This window comes from Ahaetulla prasina, chromosome 9 (assembly GCF_028640845.1).
Source record: "Ahaetulla prasina isolate Xishuangbanna chromosome 9, ASM2864084v1, whole genome shotgun sequence".
Lineage (NCBI taxonomy): Eukaryota > Metazoa > Chordata > Lepidosauria > Squamata > Colubridae > Ahaetulla > Ahaetulla prasina.
Window position 1 is genome coordinate 1,538,071 of NC_080547.1, and position 22,292 is coordinate 1,560,362.

The 22,292-nt window shown below is 43.6% G+C and overlaps 1 protein-coding gene across 2 annotated transcripts in view; it reads right to left on the reverse strand.

The window, feature by feature from the left end:
* ARHGAP25 (Rho GTPase activating protein 25) overlaps positions 1 to 20,629 on the reverse strand; it is a 31,928-nt gene extending 11,299 nt beyond the window's left edge. Inside the window, exons 1-4 of one of the 2 annotated variants that reach the window (XM_058194114.1) lie at positions 18,411 to 20,629; positions 10,386 to 10,585; positions 3,321 to 3,408; positions 2,439 to 2,558 (exon numbers count right to left, since the gene is read on the reverse strand). In XM_058194114.1, the coding sequence (XP_058050097.1) occupies positions 2,439 to 2,558; positions 3,321 to 3,408; positions 10,386 to 10,585; positions 18,411 to 18,471 (469 nt within the window). In that variant the 5' untranslated portion in view covers positions 18,472 to 20,629. The remainder of the gene's footprint in view (positions 1 to 2,438; positions 2,559 to 3,320; positions 3,409 to 10,385; positions 10,586 to 18,410) is intronic. The other variant, XM_058194115.1, reaches the window with a different exon arrangement.
* Positions 20,630 to 22,292: the final 1,663 nt, after the last annotated feature.

A 22,292-nucleotide genomic window follows, 5' to 3' on the forward strand; every position in this document is an offset into this window, starting at 1 on the left:
GGAAATGATTACATATAAAGAACTTTTGTATGCTGAAGGAGGTAGATTGCAATTAAAATCATTACAGGTATTAAATGAAGAAGGAGGAATTATACTTGGTTTCAATATGGGCAAATAAGTGCTAGATGGAAAGAAGATCAAAAATTGGTATAATGCAAAGGAGGAAAATTTAATAAAGCAAATTAGAAATCAGACCCAGGAGCATATAAAGAGATTGTATAATGTGTTGCTTGAAATAGATTCGAAAAGGATTTGGTAAAGGATTGTATGATAAAATGGGCACAGAATATTCAGGAACCAATAATGTTGGAAACATGGGAGAAAATTTGGGTTAGAAATGTTAAGTTTACACAAGCACAGAATTTAAGGAAAATTTTTATAAGATGTTTTATAGATGGCATTTAGATCCCAAAAAATTATCATGTATGTATCCTAATATCCAAGCGAAATGTTGGAGGTGTGATTGTGATGATGCTACATATTTTCATATTTGGTGGACTTGCAAGAAAATTAAGGTCTTTTGGATAAGAATTTGGTGGATTATTCAAAATGTACTGAAGAAGAAGATAAAGTTCCTGCCACAATTTTTCCTTTTGGGAATTATAATGGATTGTACAGGGATTGAGACTAAACTGATTTTGAACTTAATAACAGCAGCAAGACTGTTGATTGGACAATACTGGAAGAAAGAAGAGATACCTACAATAGAAGAATGGATATTGAAAGTTATTAACTTGGCTGAGATGGCTAAAATCTCAGCGTTTTTAAAAGACAATACGCAGGAAAGATATTTAATTGAATGGAAAAAATGGATTGATTATCTACAAAACAGATATCAGATTAAGAAATATCAGATTGCCTTTGAATAATTAGAAAGTTATTTTATGTAATGGGGAGGGGGTTGGGAGACGAAAAGCTTTGGATGTGGTTATTTGGATTGGACTTTACCTTGTGATTGACCCGGGAAGCCGGGGTGGGGAGGAGGGGATGTTTTGTTTTTTTTTTTTTTTGGGAGGGAGGGGGAAAAAAGGGGGAAAATGTTTTTGTTTTTTTTAAAACTCTTTCAATAAAAAAAAAAAAAAAAAAAAAAGAATTTCAAGTATACTAATGGTGAAATAATAAAAATATATTGTAAGCTGCTCACAGCCATTATATCAGTGAGATGGGCAGCATAAAAAATGAATAAATAACTGAATAAAATAAGAAGTTAAGTATCACTAAATCTTTAGTCCACCTCTATGCAAAGAAAACCAACCGGACTCTCCAGGGGAGGCGGCTGTACAGTCTCTTCTTACAAGCCTCCAGAATTGGAGAAGCCACCTTGTCCACAGATAGACTGCTCCACAATTGAATCTATGTAGTTAAATAACTCCTATCTTTAAAGTGTACAAGAGAGTCAATGCTGTGATCCTCCAGTAGCCTGCGGAGCTGGCAGCGGAGTCGGACAGCGAGGAGGCTGGGGGGGATGATGGGCCAGTTGTGGAGTTGGGAAGGCCCGGACGAGGGCTCTGCATTGGAGGCAGAGATGGGGCCAGGGCCATCTGGGAGCGATGCGCGGACTCCGGAGCTTCCAGAGGTGAACAGCAGAGAGGCAGAAGAACAGGAGGAACCTGTTCCTAGTGCATGTATGTGAAGAGCTGCCAGAAGGAAAGAGCAGCTGAAGCAAAAAGGATGACTCCAGGAGTAGGGCCAGGAGTAGGGCCGGGAGATGATTGGCCCCTCCCATAAGGCTTAAAAGAGCAGCAACGGCTCTTGGGCTCTTTGTAGGAAAGCAACATTGCTACATTTGTTTCTAGTCGGCGTCTCTTGTTTCTAAACTTTGTGGGGCTTTGCCTTTGGCAGGGTACCAAAGAAAATAAAGATTTGTGATAAGGCCGAAGGACTTTTTCTGAAGAATTTGTTTTGGAATTAATTTGGACTAAGCTGAGAATGAAGTAATTCTCAGCTGTTACATAAAATATGTTTGTTTAGGACTGATTGTGTCTTTTATATCTAAGTGAGCCTAGGTCAAAACAGTCAACCAGGTCCTGCTAATTTTTTGCAAGATGACACATTTCAAAAAAACAGCCCATCTGACCCAGAGGGGGGGGGAGAGAGAGACGTTGCACTGCAAAGATGCCCTTGAGATCCTAAATGATGGCATGAGATCCTAACTTTCAACATTGCCCTTGACTTCATCCCTGGAAATTCTGGGCTTCAATTCTTGTCCTGGCCATCCAAGGCAATCCGTTCTCTGACCTGTCCAGTTGGGGTGGATATTATGGACCCAGACGAGAGGCTCTCTGGGTGTTCCCTAGATCAGGGGTCTCCAACCTTGGTCCCTTTAAGACTTGTGGACTTCAACTCCCAGAGTTCTGAGTTCTGGGAGTTGAAGTCCACAAGCCTTAAAGGGACCAAGGTTGGAGACCCCTGCCCTAGATAATTCTGGCTGTCCTTACCTCCTAATGGGGAGCCAACCACTCTTCGGAGTAGCTTCACCCACTCATCCATGTCAGCCTGAGAATTCGCCATCAGCACAAAGGAGTCGGGCCCAGTTCGAGTCGGCTCTCCTGAAACTCCTGTAAACGGCGGGGGGGGGATAATTAAACAAATCACAACAAACTGTATTATGCAAACGCACACAATTATAATTTGTTGAATTATACACAAAGGGCAGGAGTACTTCACCATCATCAGAAGAAGGGGAAGGGCTATATCAGCTCTCCTGCTCAGCCCAGATTCTATATCCAAGCAATTAGATTTAGATGAACAGAGTTGGAAGGGACCTTGGAGGTCATCTAGTCCAAACCCCCGCCCAAGCAGGAGACCCTATACTATTTCTGACAGAGGCAGTCCAGTCTCTTCTTGAAAGCCTCCAGTGATGAAGCTCCCACAACTTCTGAAGGCAACTTCTGTTCATCGGTTGATTGTTCTCACTATCAGAAAATGCCTCCTTATTTCCAGGTTGAATCTCTCCTTGGTCAGTTTCCATCCATTATTCCTTGTCTGGCCTTCGGGTGCTTTGGAAAATAGTTTGACCCTCTTCCTCCTCTCTGTGGCAGCCTCTCAAATATTGGAAGGCTGCTATCCTGTCTCCCCTGGTCCTTCTCTTCCCTAGACTAGCCATGCTCAGTTCCTGCAACCGTTCTTCATATTTTTTAGCCTCCAGTCCCCTTAATCAACTCGGTTGCTCTTCTCTGCACTCTTTCTAGAGTCTCAACATCTTTTTTTTTAGTGTTTTGACCAAAACTGGATGCAGGATTCTAGGTGTGGTCTTACTAATTAATCACGGTTTATCAAAGCACGCATTTGTAATTGTAATTCAGTTCCCTGTTACTGACCTGGAATGATTTCAAAGATAAATTTTCCAGCTTCATCAGACCCAGAAGCCAGTTCTCTGATGGTGCAGCCGTGAAGTGGTAAGGAACCCTAAAGCCAAAGAGTTGCACAACAAGGTCAAAAACACGCGCCTCTCTGTTCTGTCATCAAACCATGATCTCCGTTTCATAAAGTAATTATATTACACACATAATACAACTGTAAACATTTCATAATTCGCGTTCCTCTAAAAAGCACAAGAGTATCGTGTATTAAATCCCTCTTTAAAATGGTTAAATGTTAATATGCCACATATAAATCTACCCACAAATGCATAGGATTGATTGATTCATTTTATTGATCAATTTCTTTTGGCCAAAAAGTTTGCCATCACTGACCTAGTCTGACCCTCTTCAATGTACAACAAACTATTGACAGCAGTGTTTTTCGAATTGCAAACTTTAAGATGGTTGGACTTCAATTCCCAGAATTCCAAGTTTGAAAGACACCGATTTACAGCACCCAGGAGATGTGGTTTCCCATCTTCTTAGAACCCTCTGAGAACCCACAGCCTCTGTTGATTGACAGATCCTACTGACAGAAACTCTTTCTTTATATTCAGATGACATTTAAGGTAAAGGTTCCCCTCGCACATATGTGCTAGTCGTTCCCGACTCTAGGGGGCAGTGCTCATCTCCCTGTCAGGGTTCTAAAGCCGAAGAGGCAGCGCTGTCCGAAGACGTCTCCGTGGTCATGTGGCCGGCATGACTCAACGCCAAAGGCACACAGAACACTGTTCCCTTCCCACCAAAGGTGGTCCCTATTTTTCTATTTGCAATTTTTACGTGCTTTTGAACTGCTAGGTTGGCAGAAGCTGGGACAAGTCACGGGAGCTCACCCCGTTACGCGACAGCACTAGGGATTCGAACCGCTGAACTGCTGACCTTTCGATCGACAAGCTCAGCGTCCCTCATCAGATGACATTTAGATAGCTGCCATCTGGGCTCCTTATTCCTGACTCTAGATTCTATGGGGCATGGAAAACAAATCAAATTATGGTTACAAATTAAATGCTCACACCTTCAAAACCTCAGTCACTTCTGCTCTCTCATTCCACGCCAATCCAAACTGATCTGAATTCATAGTCTGGTGCTTGATAACCTTTTTCTTTCACAAAACCAAAATAAATATTTCCAGGACTGGAGCAGGCTAATTAAAAGCAGCAAAAAAATTATAATAATAACACAGGGCTGAGTACAGAAGAGAAAATGAAGGAAGGGCAGTTGGATAGTTTTGAGGAAAGATGTCTGAATGGATTTGTGATGTCCATTCTCCAGCATATAAAGGGACATCTCATGGAAGAAAATCAAGAACATAAACATCTGGCTACTGCAAGCGTTTGGGGGAGACAAGATGCTTCATGCACTAGGAATAAGGCACATGGCAGAGCTTTCAGCTTGTTGGACCGTTCTTTGCAGATTTCTTTTTATATCTCTTATATCTTTTCGGAGGTATGAATAAATTATCAATTCTGACTAACATGGATTTCAAGCTGTAAGAAAAACCCAGTCCGGTTCACAAATGCAAAATTGTTCAGGGGCAAGAAAACCGAACAAGATCTCCTCTAGCAGAGAATGGTAGCTTATTCCATCGCTAGTGAAATTCCAAGAGTCTCCTGAAAAAAGAAAAAAAAAGAACCAGCCCTTTCTGTTGTTGTTAGTTGCGAAGACGTGTCTGACCCATTGCGACCCCATGGGCAATGTTCCTCCAGGCCTTCCTTTCCTCTACCATCCTCTGGAGCAGGGGTCTCCAACCTTGGCAACTTTAAGCCTGGAGGACTTCAACTCCCAGAATCCCCCAGCCAACAGCTGCCTGGGGGATTCTGGGAGTTGAAGTCCTCCAGGCTTAAAGTTGCCAAGGTTGGAGACCCCTGCTCTGGAGTCCATTTAAGCTCAGGCCGACTGCTTCAGTGACTCCATCCAGCCACCTCGTTCTCTGCCGTCCCCTTCTTCTTTTGCCCTCCATAGTTCCCAGCATGAGGCTCTTCTCCAGGGAGTCCTTCCTTCTCATGAGGTGGCCAAAGTATTTGAGTTTCATCTTCAGGATCTTTCTATTGAGCCACAAAGGAGGCTGCTCCACTTTATGAATCAGGCTGATCATGGGGCCAAGCCAGGAAGGTGCCTTGTGACTTGAGAACAGAGGGAACTCAAGTTCCTTGCAAGCTCATGTGTTTTGGATCTTGGACGGACCAGGAGGGGAAACAACATGGGTTGAGCTACTCTGGCTGTCGAAAACAAGAAACCAGGCAGGGCTGGGTGGCAGAGCTGAGCGATAAAGACTGCAGTGGCAAGGGAAGAGCACGGGCAAACACATCCGAGAAGGGAAATTTGCAGACAGGAAGCAAACTGAGGGGGAGGGAGATGGAGAACAGGATGCTCAAGCAGAACTGAGAAGTCCCCTACCACCATAGGTTAGAAATGCCGACAGTTTGAGCAGGCTCTGTTCTGCAACGCTTGGTTGCTCTCCTGAGACAAGAGCTGAACACGGAGCAACATAATTTAAAATTAGAAAATAAAATGGATGAATTTCAAAGTAAAATGGAAAAAACAGAGGATGAAATAGTTTTGATACAATATAGAAATATGGAATTTGCTCTTAGAATTCGAGGTTTGAAAGAAAATAAGGAAGAGAATTTAAGGGAAATTTTTTCTGAAGTATTTGCTGAGATATTAGCAGCTCGTCCAGCAGATGTGGCTTATCGAATTGATAAAATATATCGTGTGAATTCTTGGATAGCAAGGCAAAAAAAGTTGCCAAGGGATGTTGTTATTTATTTTACAAACAGAACAGTGAGAAATCAGATTTTGCAAGCTTCATATAAGGGGGAGAAGATTCAGATTGCTGGTCAAGATATTTTGATATTAAAGGAAATTCCACCAAAAATGTTAAGGGCTAGGAAGGAATTTGCCTTCCTGGTGAATGAACTTAAAAAACATCAGATTGAATATAGATGGGATATTCCAACTGGTATAATAGTATATTATGCAGGGAAAGTACATCGTTTCAATACGGTTGGAAAAGCAAGAGAATTTTATGTTGAGGTATTAAAAGTTGGAAGTCTTCCCCCATTGGAAGCTAGTAGAACGGAGGCTGAAGTGAAGGAAGAGAAGTGAAGCAGGTACAAGAACAGATTGTGATGGAAGAAGATTTATTACAAGTGTTGGAAATACCTACGACGGGTTTAGATTCAAAAGAACAAAGGCTGACAAGAGCTGCTGCTAAATGCAAGGAACAAGAGATGAAGGCATAACAACAACTGGCAACTACTACAACGGAAACAGTGGGAGGAGCAAGGCCTAAAGTAAAATGTGATCTGCGGCTGGTGTTCCAAAAGTTTCCTTCGGCCGATAATGGCAATTAAACTATTATCTTGGAATGTTAATGGCCTGAATTCACCGCAGAAGAGAAGGAAAGTATTTCATTATTTGAAACAATTTAAAAATGACATTACCTGTTTACAAGAAACACATATTAGATCTTGCTAAATGTTGGAGATGCGATTGTGAAGATGCTACTTATTACCATATATGGTGGACTTGTAAAAAAGTTAAAGTATTTTGGATTAAAGTATGGTGGATCATGCAGAATATTTTGAAAAAGAAGATTAAGTTTACTCCGCAGTTCTTTCTACTAGGAATAATTATGGACTATACAGCTATAGAGACTAAATTGATTTTGAACTTAATAACAGTCAAGACTTTTGATTGCTCAGTATTGGAAGAAAGAAGAATTACCTACAATCGAAGAATGGACACTCAAAGTATCAAATCTGGCAGAGATGACAAAATCTCCGCTTACTTGAAAGACTATACACTAGAAAAATATATTTTAGAATGGAAAATGTGGATTGATTATATTCAAAATAAGTATCAGATAAAAAAATATCGAATAGCATATGAGTAAATTTAGGAAATATTTTGTATTAGATATATTTTTGAAGGAGAGGGGAATTGAGAGTGTGACTAAGTATGGTGTGACTAGAGATTATAATTTAGGAATTATTTTGGATTATGATTGTTAGTTTTGATACCTGCATTTTGTTCTGGGAAGTCGGGGTGGGGGTGGGGGTAAGGGGAGGGAATTGGGGGGTTTGGTAGAGATGGAGTGATGGTTAATGTACAGGATTATTGAAGAAATATAATTAATGTAGGGTCGGGTCTGCATAGTTACCATTTTAGAACGGTGAGGAGGGAGAAAAGAGAGAGTAGGAGGTAGGAAAGAGGAGAAGAGGAAGGAAGAGGGATAGTAGAGGGAGAAGGAAGGTGTAGGGTGGAGGGAGGACCGGATGTAGATAAGAGAAGGAGAGGAAGGTTTGGAAAGTAAAAGAAGGTAGAAGAGGGAAGAGTGTTAAAAAGGGGGGTGGTGACTGGGCAAGCCCGACTAATTGTATATAACTGTACATTGGATGAATTATTTGATATGATTGTAAAAATAAAACTTTTTATAAAAAAAAAAAAAAAAGAGCTGAACACGGCATGGGCCAGGGGAGTAAGGATGGTATCACGGAAGAGCAGCTTGTGAGAAAGGTTCTGGAATTGGGATACTGCCCTCCACGCAGAAGAGTTGTAGATCATTAGAGAAGAAAAAAATAAGGATCAGATTAGGATAGTCCTGCTAGATTCCAATCGATTTACCGTCTTTTTTAGAGTATAAGACGCACCTTTCCCCCCCCAAAAAAAGAGATTTCAGAGGCTGAAAAAAGCATCAGAAACAAAGTTTCAGGAAAGAAGACCCCAAACAAAGCTTCAGAAAAAAAAAGCCTCCAAACAGAACTTCAGAAAAGAAGACCCCAAACTGAGGTTCAGAGGCTTTTTTCTGAAGTTGTTTTGGAGGCTTTCAGAGGCAGGAAAAAAAAGTTTTTTTTCTGAAACAGTTTCAGAAGTTTCAGAGGCAGAAAAAAAAAGCAAAAAAATGCAAGGCCAGAGCTCACAACCAAGGAACCTGTTGCTAAAATTCACCTCTGGGAACAGCTGATTGGGGGGTATTCCGGGAGGCCAATCCACCTGCCAGTCAGCATTTTTTCTTATTTTCCTCCCAAAAAACTAAGGTGTGTCTTATACTCCGAAAAATACAGTAATTATGCAAAATAGTATTCATGCAGAGATCTAGTTTCTTGTGGAGGCAGCAAAGAGTTGGAGATTTTGGTTTCTGTTTGTGACTATCTAGTAGGGGCAGGAAATCTGTAACCCAAGATGACAACCACAGATATGCCAGCTTGGCCCTTCTCTCCAGAAACGAACTTTGACCAAGATTTTAGAAAATGTGTCATTTGCGGATTTGTTCATGGAATGAAGTAAAGTTACGGAGGCAATTTTTTTAAAAAACCAATCATTTATACAGCGCCACTTAAGCTGCCCTAAGATTTAAGGCCAAATTTTAGCTATTGTACCACTGCAATTTGGCACCGTATTTGCAAAGAGCCCAGGAGCTGCAGAGGAAAAAAAAAACAGTTCAGGAGCTGCCCACTCTTCCTACCTATCTAGCAGTTGAAATGTTACAGGCGGGCACAGACTGAGTCAGGTAAAATGTTTAGATTGAATTTGGTGCTTTCGTCCACCTATTGAGTCTTTCTCAAAGACCTGAGATAGGCAGATGTTGTCATGTAATAACATAAAAATATTGCAGGATGTAAGCTCTTCCTAGTCAAGTTGCCTTTTGCAACTGAGTCATGGTGATTTGTCATGCCAAAGGTGTTCAAGTGGTGCTCCAGAAATTTGGAATTGCACCCAAAGTAGTAGTAGTAGTAGCAGTAGTAGTAGTAGTAGTAATTCTTCTTCTTCTTCTTCTTCTTCTTCTTCTTCTTCTTCTTCTTCTTCTTCTTCTTCTTCTTCTTCTTCTTCTTCTTCTTCTTCTTCTTCTTCTTCTTCTTCTTCTCCTCCTCCTCCTCCTCCTCCTCCTCCTCCTCCTCCTCCTCCTCCTCCTCCTCCTCCTCCTCCTCCTCCTCCTCCTCCTTCCTTCCTTCCTTCCTTCCTTCCTTCTCTGCCTCCTCCTCCTCTTCTTCCATTGAGTCCAGTGGTGGGTTTCAAAATTGTTTACGACCGGTTCTGTGGGTGTGGCTTGGTGGGCGTGGCTTGGTGGCAGGGGAAGGCAACTGTAAAATCTCCATTCCAACCCCACTCCGGGGGAAGGTTACTGCAAAATCCCCATTTCATCCCGATCAGCTGAGACTTGGGAGGCAGAGAATAGATGGGGGCGGGACCAGTCAGAATTTTTACTCCTGGTTCTCCGAACTACTCAAAATTTCCCCTACCGGTTCTCCAGAATTGGTCAGAACCTGCTGAAACCCACCTCTGCTACTAACTAGAGCATACAAAACATTTGCTAGACCAATTCTTGAATACAGCTCATCTGTCTAGAATCCGCACTGCATATCGGACATAAATACAATTAAGAGAGTCTAGAGATATCTCATGAGAAGAGTCCTCTGCTTGCAACAAAATACCTTATGCCACCAGACTCCAAATTTTGGGCTTAGACAACTTAGAACTACGCCGACTTCAGTCTGACCTAAGCATAGTACATAAAATTATCTACCACAATGTCCTACCTGTCAATGACTACCTCAGCTTCAACCACAACAATACATGAGCAAATAATAGATACAAACTCAAGGTAAACCGCTCCAAACTCAATTGCAGAAAATACGACTTCAGCAACAGAGTGGTCAATGCCTGCAATGCACTACCTGACTCTGTGGTTTCATCGCAAAACCCCCAAAACTTTAAGCTTAGACTGTCTACTGTGGACCTCACCCCATTCCTAAGAGGTCTGTAAGGGGTGTGCATAAGAGCACCTATGTGCCTTCCGTCCCTGTCCTAATATTCCTTTTTTACTTACTCTTTTCATGGATCCAAATTATGTTTATACTTTTACCTGTTATCTTATATATGATTGACAAAATAAAAATAAAAAAAAAAGGTAGGAGGTGCCTTTCTATGCACTTCAGTGGTTCCAAACCCTTCCCCCCCATCAGCCTTTCGATCACCCCAGCAGCATAAATAGGTATCAACACCCAGAATCCTCCCTACCTGGGGCTTCAGATCGTCCTCTTCCTTGTAGTAATACAGGTGTTGCCCCTTCAGCACGAAGTACCTCTGCTGCCAGTTCTTGACGATGGACCGCTGCTTCTTCAGCCAGCCGGTTTTCAAGGGGCGCTCCAGAGGGTTGGGGGGCTGAAGACAAGCGCTGGAGCCTTTCGCATCAACGGCCATCATGCTCTGTGAGCGAACTAGAGAGAGAAGCGAAAATGCGAGCCCAGGAGAAAGCGCCCCACCAGAGGAACAAGGAGAAGGACAATCAAGGCAGGGCCTCTGGCCAAGAAGCACGTGAGGCTTCCTTGATAGGGAAATCTCCCATTGGGTCTTCAGAACCGGACCCAGAGAACAAAGCTGATTTTTGCTTTGCTAAGCCCACGTCTGGGGCAAGGAGTGTGCTCAAAAGGAAACGAATTCTCTGAGTGGACTTCCTTTTTCCTGTGTAGGCGGTATGCTTTACAAATGAGAACATTTTTTTTAAAGAAGAAACTTTCCAAGGCATCTTCTTTTCATCATCAGATCTGCAGAAGGTCCTAGGGGACCCCCGTTTGAGCAGACACGGAGGAAGAAACATATGTTGTGTGGGGGGAGTCCTGCATCATTCTCATCGTTCTCTCTGCATCGGTTTCAGCAGGTTCTGGCCAATTCTGGAAAACCGGTAGCAGAAATTTTGAGTAGTTCAGAGAACCAGTAGTAAAAATTCAGACTGGCCCCGCCCCCATCTATTCTCTGCCTCCCGAGTCCCAGCTGATCGGGAGGAAATGGGGATTTTGAAGTATCCTTCCCCTGGAGTGGGAAGGGAATGGAGATTTTACAGTATCCTTCCCCTGCCATGCCTACCAAGCTACACCCACGCTGACAGTAGTGAGGCAGAGGAACAGGAGGAGCCTGTTCCTAATGCATGCATGAGAAGAGCTGCCAGAAGGCAAGAGCAGCTCAAGCAGAGAGGACAACTCAGGAGTAGAGTCAAGAGATGATTGGCTCCTCCCATAAGGCTTTAAAAAGACCAGCAATGGCATTTGGGCTTTGCCAGAAAACAACGTTGGTAGCTTCGACTTCTTGCATTTCTTTTTGTATTGGTGTCTTCTGAACTTTTGCTAAGAAAGGCCTTTGGCAGTTTGCCTAATTAGACCAAGGTTGGTGATAGGACTGAGGAATTCGTGTTGGGAGGAATTTGCTTTAATTTAGTTGAACTACAGTGAGAATGAAGTAATTCTCAGCTGTGCTAATAAAGTTTGTTTGTTTTTTCACTGACTGAGTTTCCTACTACCTACTTGGGCCTGTAAATAAAGGTTTTGGGTCACAACAATAATAAAAGTTTTGCAATAGAGCAGAAGGCATGCCAGCTTTGCTGCAGGACTTCAACTCCCAGAATTAAAGTTGCCACGGTTGGAGACCCCTGCTCTACTTTGCTGGCTGGGGAATTCTGGGAGTTTAAGTCCACCAGGCTTAAAGTCGTCAAGGTTGGAGATCCCTGACCTGGATGATGTAGAATTTCCACAGAAAATTAAACAATAAAGGCACCTTGGTTTATAGGTATTAAAAGTTCAAAAGAAGCAAGGCTTTCATTCTGCCACTGTGGCCATCCTCTCTGGCAACTGTCACCTAGGAACATCTGGAGCGCTGGCTTCTTCACTTTTGACACAAGACAGGTCTCCACAGTAAAGATAGCCACACACAGTCCATTTTTACCCCACTGGTAGATTTGTCATCTATGGTTGCCTCTCAGCTGCCCCCCCCACCCCCTAAAGTTTCTGTTTGATCATTGACTTTCACCAGCAGACAAACTTGTCGCAAGAGGAGATTAAGTGGAAACGAAACTTCTGGGGAATTTGTGGTGTAGCAGCTCAGAACTTCAGCTGATTGTGTGGAAGAATTCAACTTTGCCCCCAAAACTTGCATTTCACTCCAGCTTAGATCAATACCCACCCAGCCAAAGAAACCCCCTCTGGAAACTCTCCCCGCCCCCCAGTAACTTTCCTCAAACAGAGAAGTGCAGAGGGAAATCTACAGAAATCTAGAATTTGTTCCCGAGTGCTCTCTGCTGGCTGCTGACGGGTGAGACAGGAGGAAATCGAAGGTGTGAAATTAAAAAGAAAAGAAAAGAAAAGGAGTTAGCTTCTTTCCATTTTGATTCATCGGATTTCTTTGAGGGGTTTAGTGCAAGCAACATGCACTTTGAAATCCCCAGAGATTGAAGGAAGGCAGATAGAATCTCATCTCTGTACTTTCAGCAAGTTCTACATGAAAATCTCCATAATGTCCAAGAAGTTCAAGAATTTACTTTAGTGCAGGGGTCTCTAGCCGTGGCCACTTTAAACCTGGAGGACTTCAACTCCCAGAAGCTTTGCTGGCTGGGGAATTCTGAGAGTTGAGGTCCTCCAGCTTAAAGTGGCCATGGCTGGAGACCCCTGCTTTAGCACCCCAATTTTCTTATGACAAAGCTTAACCTCTTTTCCCGATTCTGGGGGCCTCACCCTTGCAAACCATGAGCCCAAATCACTCAAGACGGTCCAAGCAGAAAATATTGGAATGTGCAGAAATGAATAGATTAACACTGGTAATGAAAGAAAAGGAAGTATCGGAATATTTTAAAGTATGGGAGCAATTATATCAATGGTTAGAGAAGATATATATATAGAAACTTAGATAATTGATTAATTAATATAAACATAAAAAATTTGGGAAGAATGTAACCATCTAAATGAAAATATAAATTTATGCTAGAAATATGATATGAAAATGATGGAGGAGGGACTGGAAGACACAAATCATGCGCTCCGATGAAACACTGAATGATTAAGGATGTATTGCTTGTTTGTATGTTTGTTCGTTTAAAATAAAAAATAAAAAGCTTTTATATTAAAAAAAAGACGGTCAAAGCAGAATTGGGAAACAAACGATAATTTATATACTGTATAGAGTTTTTGTTACCAAATTGATGATTTATGCATTCAGAGATTTGAAGACTAAAAAGGAAGGAAAAGAGTTAAGTTGGTCACTACGATGGAAAGAAGGGCAGGTATCAAAATCCTATTCTTTCATCCAGTGGTGGGTTTCAAAAAATTTTTTACTATTGGTTCGGTGGGTGTGGCTTGGTGGGCATGGCATGGCTTGGTGGGCGTGGCAGGGGAAGGATACTGCAAAATCTCCATTCCCACCCCACTCCAGGGGAAGGATACTGCAAAATCCCCATTTCTTCCCCACTCCAGGGGGAAGGATACTGTAAAATCCCCATTTCCTCCCAATCAGCTGGGACTCAGGAGGCAGAGAATAGATGGGGGTGGGGCCAGTCAGAACTTTTACTACCGGTTCTCCAAACTACTCAACATTTCTGCTACTGGTCAGAACTTGCTGAACTCTCTCTCCCTCTTTCTCTCTCCCTCCTTCCCTCCCTCCCTCTCTTGTCTCTCTCTGAGCATGGTCGTTTTCTTGCACAATAAAGTTTCATTTCATTACCCAAACTCATCAGTAGATTAGCACTGATAATGTTTGGGTCATGAAACATCTGCAAGAAAACAACCAAACTCAGAGAGCCTGAAGGATCCTCATTTCAACTCTGAGCTCCAATTATTCTCCTTTATCGGTTTCTCTCTTTTTGTTTTAATTTTTCCTTTATTTTTAAAATATATTTTATTGCCTTTTAAAATGTAACTAAAGAAATAAATAAGGCTGCCCAAACAGAGGAGAACCAATTCTTTTGGATTTTCCAAGTCTTAAAAATCTTTAAAAGTTAGAAAGTCTTTCAAAAAATTTTTTACTATTGGTTCGGTGGGTGTGGCTTGGTGGGCATGGCATGGCTTGGTGGGCGTGGCAGGGGAAGGATACTGCAAAATCTCCATTCCCACCCCACTCCAGGGGAAGGATACTGCAAAATCCCCATTTCTTCCCCACTCCAGGGGGAAGGATACTGTAAAATCCCCATTTCCTCCCAATCAGCTGGGACTCAGGAGGCAGAGAATAGATGGGGGTGGGGCCAGTCAGAACTTTTACTACCGGTTCTCCAAACTACTCAACATTTCTGCTACTGGTCAGAACTTGCTGAACTCTCTCTCCCTCTTTCTCTCTCCCTCCTTCCCTCCCTCCCTCTCTTGTCTCTCTCTGAGCATGGTCGTTTTCTTGCACAATAAAGTTTCATTTCATTACCCAAACTCATCAGTAGATTAGCACTGATAATGTTTGGGTCATGAAACATCTGCAAGAAAACAACCAAACTCAGAGAGCCTGAAGGATCCTCATTTCAACTCTGAGCTCCAATTATTCTCCTTTATCGGTTTCTCTCTTTTTTTGTTTTAATTTTTCCTTTATTTTTTAAAATATATTTTTATTGCCTTTTAAAATGTAACTAAAGAAATAAATAAGGCTGCCCAAACAGAGGAGAACCAATTCTTTTTGGATTTTCCAAGTCTTAAAAATCTTTAAAAGTTAGAAAGTCTTTCAAAATTTAAGTCTTAAGCTTCCGTTGTATTTGCCTACTAGGGTAGGTTTGCTGGTTTTCTGAGCACGAAGCCAAAGGCCAAGCTTTCTGGATTTAGGCTCCAGTCTAGGGGTCTCCAACCTTGGTCCCTTTAAGACTTGTGGACTTCAACACCCAGAGTCCCTCAGCCAGCAAAGCTGGCTGAGGAACTCTGGGAGTTGAAGTCCACAAGTCTTAAAGGGACCAAGGTTGGAGACCCCTGCTCCAGTCAATGAGGCGGGGGTGGGTGGGTGGAATGCAGACGAGATGGCGCTGCATCACATATAGAAGAAGAATCAGAGACTTCCTGCTGTTGTTTTATGTTCCAGAAATAGGATTGGTTTTCCTTTCACTTTCAACATGTGAAAATCTGTTAACACTGATTTCGAGCGGAAGAGCCCAAAATAGACTACAATACCCATGGGGGAAGGGTCTGAACGGGTGACGCTGCATGTTGAGTTCCCTGTCCTGCTGTAGAAAGATGAAGGCTGAACTAATATTATAATTTTACTTCCACTTTTATTTAAATTATTTCATTTCTGCAAGACTCTTATTGTTTTTCCCCCTCAATAACCTATAGGTTCAATTTTCAGTAAGAAAGCAGTAGAAATTCTTTTTTTCTTGTTAAAGGCTCCCTTCCCACAACCAATGGGGGCCACCTGATGGGGTGTGGAGGACTGAAGAAAATAGCAGTGGGCCTGAATTCCAAACTGGTCAAGGACAGAGATTCCCTCTTTGAAAACGCTGTTCCCAGTTTGACCTCAAGCATCAGTCAACTGAGAAGGGAGGTTGAACGACTAGCCTCGTGGTACGACCAGAACAATCTGGAACTGAATACACTCAATACCGTAGAAATGGTGATAGACTTTAGGAGAAACCCTCCCATACTTCCACCTCTTACAATGCTAGACAACACAGTATCAACAATAGAAACCTTCAACTTTCTGGGTTCTACCATATCACAAGACCTAAAATGGACAGCTAACCTCAAAAACGTCATCAAAAATGGAATATTCTTTCTGCGCCAACTCAGAAAGCTCAAACTGGCCAAGGAGCTGCTGATCCAGTTCTACAGAGGAATTATTGAGTCTGTCATTTGCACCTCTATAACTGTCTGGTTCGGTTCTGCAACCCAACAAGACAGAAACAGACTTCAGAGGATCGTTAGAACTGCAGAAAAAAACAATGGCTACCAACCTGCCTTCCATTGAGGACCTGTATACTGCACGAGTCAAAAAGAGGGCTGTGAAAATATTTACAGATCCCTTGCTTCCTGGACATAAACTGTTTCAACTCCTACCCTCAAAATTCCTTGTTTGTCCAATCACACTTGGCCAATAAAAAAAACTCTATTCTATTTTCTATTCTATTCTATCAAGCTCTTTCATTATAAATCTGGATTCTTGCAAAAAACTTTTGAAATTAGTCCAACAGTCACAGGTAACTTCAAGCCTGAAAAACTAACCACTTTCGATTTAAGGAACCATAATATTCTTCTGTCTACGTAGATTTATTCTCCTAGTTCATTGTCTTTCAAAACCGTAGTCTAAAACTTCACTAATCTACAACTTTTGGGTTAGTGTTCTCCTATTTACAAACACATAAAAACTCCCCACCATGTTAAAGCAGGGGCATTTGCAAGCGTGTGGGGAATTCCAACTTTTCTGACAGTACAAAAATCTTTACTTAGAAAAAAGAACAAGGACAGCAAAAGACCTCAAACAATAAATTGAAGATCAAATATGTTTCTTCCCTAAACTATGGGGAGAAATGTTGCACTGGAGGGTTGGCGCTGGGGGCGGGGAGGGGGGGGGAGAGGAAATGAAAATGGGAGGGGGAAGTTGGAGGGAAAAGGGAAGGTGTTGGAGAACAAACGGTAAGTCAACAATGGTTGACCATGGAACCACTAACTTCTCCAGAAGGTTCTTGGAAACAGAGCAGAGCCCTCCCTGCCAAGCTCAGGAGCAGTGAGCTAAAATGACAAAGTGGTCATGAAAATTAGGATCAGATCCTGTCCACTAGCAGGTGCTAAGACCTAGTACAGCGAGGATCCTTGGGGGAAAGCAACTGACGAGATCAGAACTCATTGAACCCGTTTCCTGCAGATCAGAACTCATAGAACCCATTTCCTGTTTTGTGTCCCTTTTAATAACAACAACAACAAAGTTGGAAGGGACTTTGGAGGTCTTCTAGTCCAACCCCCTGCTTAGGCAGGAAACCAGTGGTGAGATTTAAATAATTTAACAACCGGTTCTCTGCCCTAATGATTTCTTCCAACAACCAGTTCACCAAACTGCTCAGAAAGTTAACAACCGGTTCTCCCGAAGTGGTGCGAACTGGCTGAATCCCACCGCTGCAGGAAACCCTACACCACTTCAGACAAATGGTTATCCAACATCTTCTTAAAAATTTCCAGTGTTGGAGCATTTACAACTTCTGCAAGCAAATTGTTCCACTGATTAATTGTTCTCATTGTCAGGAAATTTCTCCAAGTTCTAGGTTGCTTCTCTCCTTGATGAGTTTCCACCCGTTGCTACTTGTCCTGCCCTCAGGTGCTTTGGAGAATAGCTTGACTCCCTCTTCTTTGGGGCAGCCCCTGAGAACCCCGAGTCTTTTCTTGAAGACTCATTGGGGAATGACATCAGAAGGCCCCGAGGGCCAGAGGATTTTGGCTTAACTGCTCAAAGCGAAGGACGCACCCTCAAAATGGAGATCTTGCAGGTGCAACTGGAACTCTGCTTCAACAGAGATGCCACAGCACAAAAGATGGATCCACCAGAAACTTCAGCCTTCAACCAAGATTCCCCTCCCGTTTCAATACACCTTCCCTTACTTGACCCAGTCTGAAAAGTGATGGAAAAGAAAGAAATGGATGCAGTCAACCTTGTGGGGGTTCCTTCTTGGCAAAAGGAAGGGAAAAAAAGATAATAATGATTTGATAGACTTGGATGGTGCAACTAAGAGTCGTCCTCGGGCAGAGGATGGGAGGAGAAATGGCTTCTTCAGCAGCTTGTGAGAATGGAACTGTGGAATCCCACAGATCCCAGATCTGCATAAAGTCAAAAGCCCAGAGGCTTTTGCAAGGAAAACAATCCCCTGCCTGCACCGCGGAACTGCAGAAGTTCAACTGGGCGATGCATTTAAATCAGAGCCTCAAATAGCCTATCAGTAGATGCAGCTGTTTTGTCTCGAGGGGCAACATTTGCCTATGGCTAGGAGGAGGGTTGGACCTCCGCTGAACGCTTTCAAAACCCACATCAACCCCGAGACCCGCAAGAGACAGGCTGAGGAAGGAGAGGAAGGAGAGTCTTGAGTGGCTCACCTGGGTTTAAACCTCTACACAGCCAGGGAAGGGAGCAACTCCACATTTTCACAGCCTTTACACCAGAATTCGCCAGCCAACTATGCTATGCTGGCTGGAGAATTCTAGGAGTTGAAGTTCCCCAAGTCTTAAAGCTGCTAAGTTTGAAGACCTCTACTTTACTCAGTGACCGCTGAGGACAAAATCTAGGGCTACTACAACTCCTCCTTGACTTGTTTTTTTTAAAAAAGAGAGAGAATACCTAGTTTGGATATTTCCTTCTTCAGATGGAAATCCCAGTGACAAGGAAATTTGAGAGACATCCCGGCTCCAGGTGTACAGTTTGCATCCACGCGGCGGGTCCGTAGAATGGGTCCTTTTTCCTGCTCCAGATTAGGAGCCCTGGAAAGAGAGATTGTTCAATTGACGTCTGAGCTTCCTTGAGAAAAGCAAAGTCGCGTTGCGTTTGCCAACAACTTCCGCCTCCCCAGCGTGGGATCCTCTGCGACATACAGAGAGTTCTCTCTCGCTTTCTTGTGGTTCAAAGTCAGTCAGCTCGCTCCCTTTCCAGATGTTAGTCTGGTCTCAGACTTCATTTCATAGCCCAGAAGAACCTGGTGGGGTCACCCTTCATTCTTGGCAGGTCCTTGGTTGCATCTAGCTCCATGCTCTTGAGAGCGTTCCTCAGCAAAACCCACAAGACGTGCTACGCGAAGCACCCGCCCTGGGTGGCTGAACACATGGGTGCTGCTATCTCACCAGCTTTTGAGGAAGTCAGCCTTCTGCAAATGAAGCTGGTGGCCTAAAGCAAGAGGAGGGGAGTGGGGGAGTGGGGGAAGAACAGCTAGGAAGTCTTTGGAGGGTTTCGTCTGCTCGTCTCAGCCCACAAGGTTGGGAAATGACTAAAAGGCAGTGATGCTGTAATCTAGGTCACGGGTATCCAACCTTTAAGATTTATGGACTTGAACTCCTAGAAGTCCCCACCCAGCCTGGTTGATGTCTTAAAAGTTACAACGTATATCATGTTGCCACCACCCCCATCTTTTTGTTGTGGTCCGCCAGCAGCCTGCGGAGCTGGCAACGGAGTAAGACAGCGATGAAGCTAAGGAACAGTGTGGGCCAGTCCTGGAGGCTGGGGAAGGCCCGGATGAGGACTCTGCATCGGAGGCAGAGGTGAGACCAGGACCGTCAGGGAGTGAGATGCAGACTCCAGAGCCTCCAGAGGCTGACAGTAGTGAGGCAGAGGATCAGGAGGAGCCTGTTCCTAATGCATGAATGAGAAGAGCTGCCAGAAGGCAAGAACAGCTCAAGCAAAGAGGACGACTCGGGAGTAGGGCCAAGAGATGACTGGCCCCTTCCATAAGGTTTAAAAGACCAGCAATGGTGGTTGGGCTCTTTGCCGGAAAACAACGTTGATAGCTTTGTCTTGTTGCATTTGTGTTGTATTGGTGTCTTCTGAACTTTTGCCAAGAAATGCTTTTGGCAGTTTGCCTAATTGGACCAAGGTTGGTGATAGGACTGAGGAATTTGTGTTGGGAGGAATTTGCTTTAATTTAGTTTGGACTACGCTGAGAATGAAGTAATTCTCAGCTGTTCTGATAAAAGTTCGTTTGTTTTTACACAGACTGAGTTTCATACTACCTACTTGGCCCTGGATCGCGACACGCACTTGGCCTTTAGGCAGAAGGCTGTAGAGCCTTCACGTTTACAGCTTGGCATGATGTATTCATCAAGAATAGGGCTAAACTGGGAAGAACTGAGAGATTCAAGAGGAGGTGAGCATTCACCCGATATCTCCATGGGGAACCTTCCCTGAAGCACAGGCCCAGGGGACGTGATCCGTCTCAAAAGACCCCTTCTTCAGAGCAGTTGCTCCCAATTCTGCCCACTTGAAGATGCATGATGGACTTTCAACTCCCAGAATTTCCCTAGCCACCAGGGTTTAAGAGGTGTGGACTCCCAACTCCCGTGCTGGCGAAGGAATTCTGCAAGTGGAAGTCCACAACTTTTAAAATTGCCAGGTTTGGGGAACGCTGCCCCAGAACAATGCAGGTAAATCCTCGACTTACGATCACTTCTTTAGTGACTATTTGAAGTGACAACAGCACTGAAAAAAAAATATGACTTGCTGTGACCATTTTTCACACTTTGTAAACGTTGCAGCAGGAGATCAAAATGTGGTCGCTTGGCAAACCGGTTCATGTTTACGACTGTTGCAGCGTCCCAGGCAGGGGTGAAATCTGAATTTCTTTCCTACCGGTTCTGTGGGTGTGGCTTGGTGGGGGTTGTCATGTGACTGGGTGGGCATGGCTATGTGACTGGGGGATTAAAAGAAACTCACTAACAATGTCCTGCTGGAGCAGGGTTGGACTAGATGATCTCCAGGTCCCTTCCAGCCCTGGATTATCCTCTGAAGCCGAGTCTAGTGCCAGGTTTGTAGTCCCTCTCCTTCCTTCCTTCCTTTCTTCTTTCTCTTTCTTTCCTTCCTTTCTCTCTCTCTCTCAAATGAACCCCCCCAACCCCACTCCATTTTTTGCCTAAACACCCCCCCCATTTTTTCCCTAGCAGACTTCAACTTTTTTACCTTTTAAAAGATGCTTTTAAAAGTTAAAAAAAAAAGCCTCTGACAATCAGGCACCTCAGCTAGGATTGTCAGAGCCTTGTTTTAACCTTTTAAGAGCATTTTTTTTAAACAATCTGTTAAAAAAATGCTTTTAAAAGTAAAAAAAAACAAAGACTCTGACCATCGCATGGCTCAGCTGGCCATGTGGGGTGGGCAAGGATTTTTGCTACAGGTTCTCCAAACCACCCGCTGCCATTGCTACCGGATCAGCCGATCCGGTCCGAACCGGGAGCATTTCACCCCTTGTCCCAGGGCCCCGTGTTCCCAACGTGTGACCTTTTGAGAAGCAGTCAATGGGGAAGCCAGATGTTACTAGCTTAACAGCTGCAGTGATTCACTTAAAACAACTATGGCAGGAAAGGTTGCAAATTGGGCAGATGACTCATTGCAGGCCAACAGGGTAAATCTAACGGAGTTTTACAGCCGCAGTTGTGTTTATGGTTTACACCCTTGAACACATGCGCCCCACCCCTCCAATATTTTACAAAGCTTCGTCTTGAGTCATGCACAGAAACTGAAAGAAATCCGGTTCACCCAACTCTGGGTGCCAACCAAAGATGGTGCCGATAGTGTGGCTTGCAAAGGTGGATTCTAACCCGAGTTGAAATCAGCCCCTTTTTCCAAAGTTTGGGCCTGGCAAACGATTACTTTAGATACGTTTTATTTAATAACATTACAGTATATAAATAGGGTAAAACGCCTTTGTACAGTAATTCACATTCTGACAGTCAGAACAAAACAATAACAACAACAAAAATTAAAACCCATCTAACTCAAAAGATTAGCTTATGGGCAAGGCTGTCTGTTGGGTGTGGTCAAGATGGCGGCCACAGGAGTGCCATGGAAGCGCCACCTGCTTTTGCAGCACGCGTTAAAAAAATGTGGAGGTTTTGACTGTGCCGGTGTGGCCCCCCATCCTGGCTTTTTTTGACCCCCCCTCCTGCCTTGTGAGCATCTGCAAAGAAACAATACAGCCATCAACCCCCCCTTCCTCCAAAGGACGCGGCACAAAGAAATAAGCAGAGAGCACAGGAAGAAGGAACGGAAAAGGAGAGAGAGAGAGAGAAAAGAATCCGGTTGCAGAGTAGGAAACGCAATTTCTCAACGGAGCTAAAGGCTAGGAGGATTCATGGTGCTTGTGTAGCTATGCTGGCCGGACTAATATTGCCAACTTTTAGGTGCTGTCTACAGGAGTCCGGTGGGGCACTACAACTACCGACTTTTGGAGTTGTTTAGCAGAAGGAAATACGGGGAAAGGAGGGGGGGGGAAGAAGAGGAAGGGGAACACGGCTAGAGGATGCTGGCTTGTTCAGTTACAGCAGGGGTTAGGGTTAGGGACTTGAAGACTTGTGGGCTTCAACTCCCAGAATTCCCCAGCCAGCATGCGCTGTTGAAGTCCACAAGTCTTCAAGTTTGAAGACCCCCTAAAAGCTACAGGATATAGATGTTTCTCCAGTACTCCAGAGTCTTGCTTCTTCTTAAAAGAGGCATTCGGAGGTCTGGAGGTCTTCTAGAACAGGG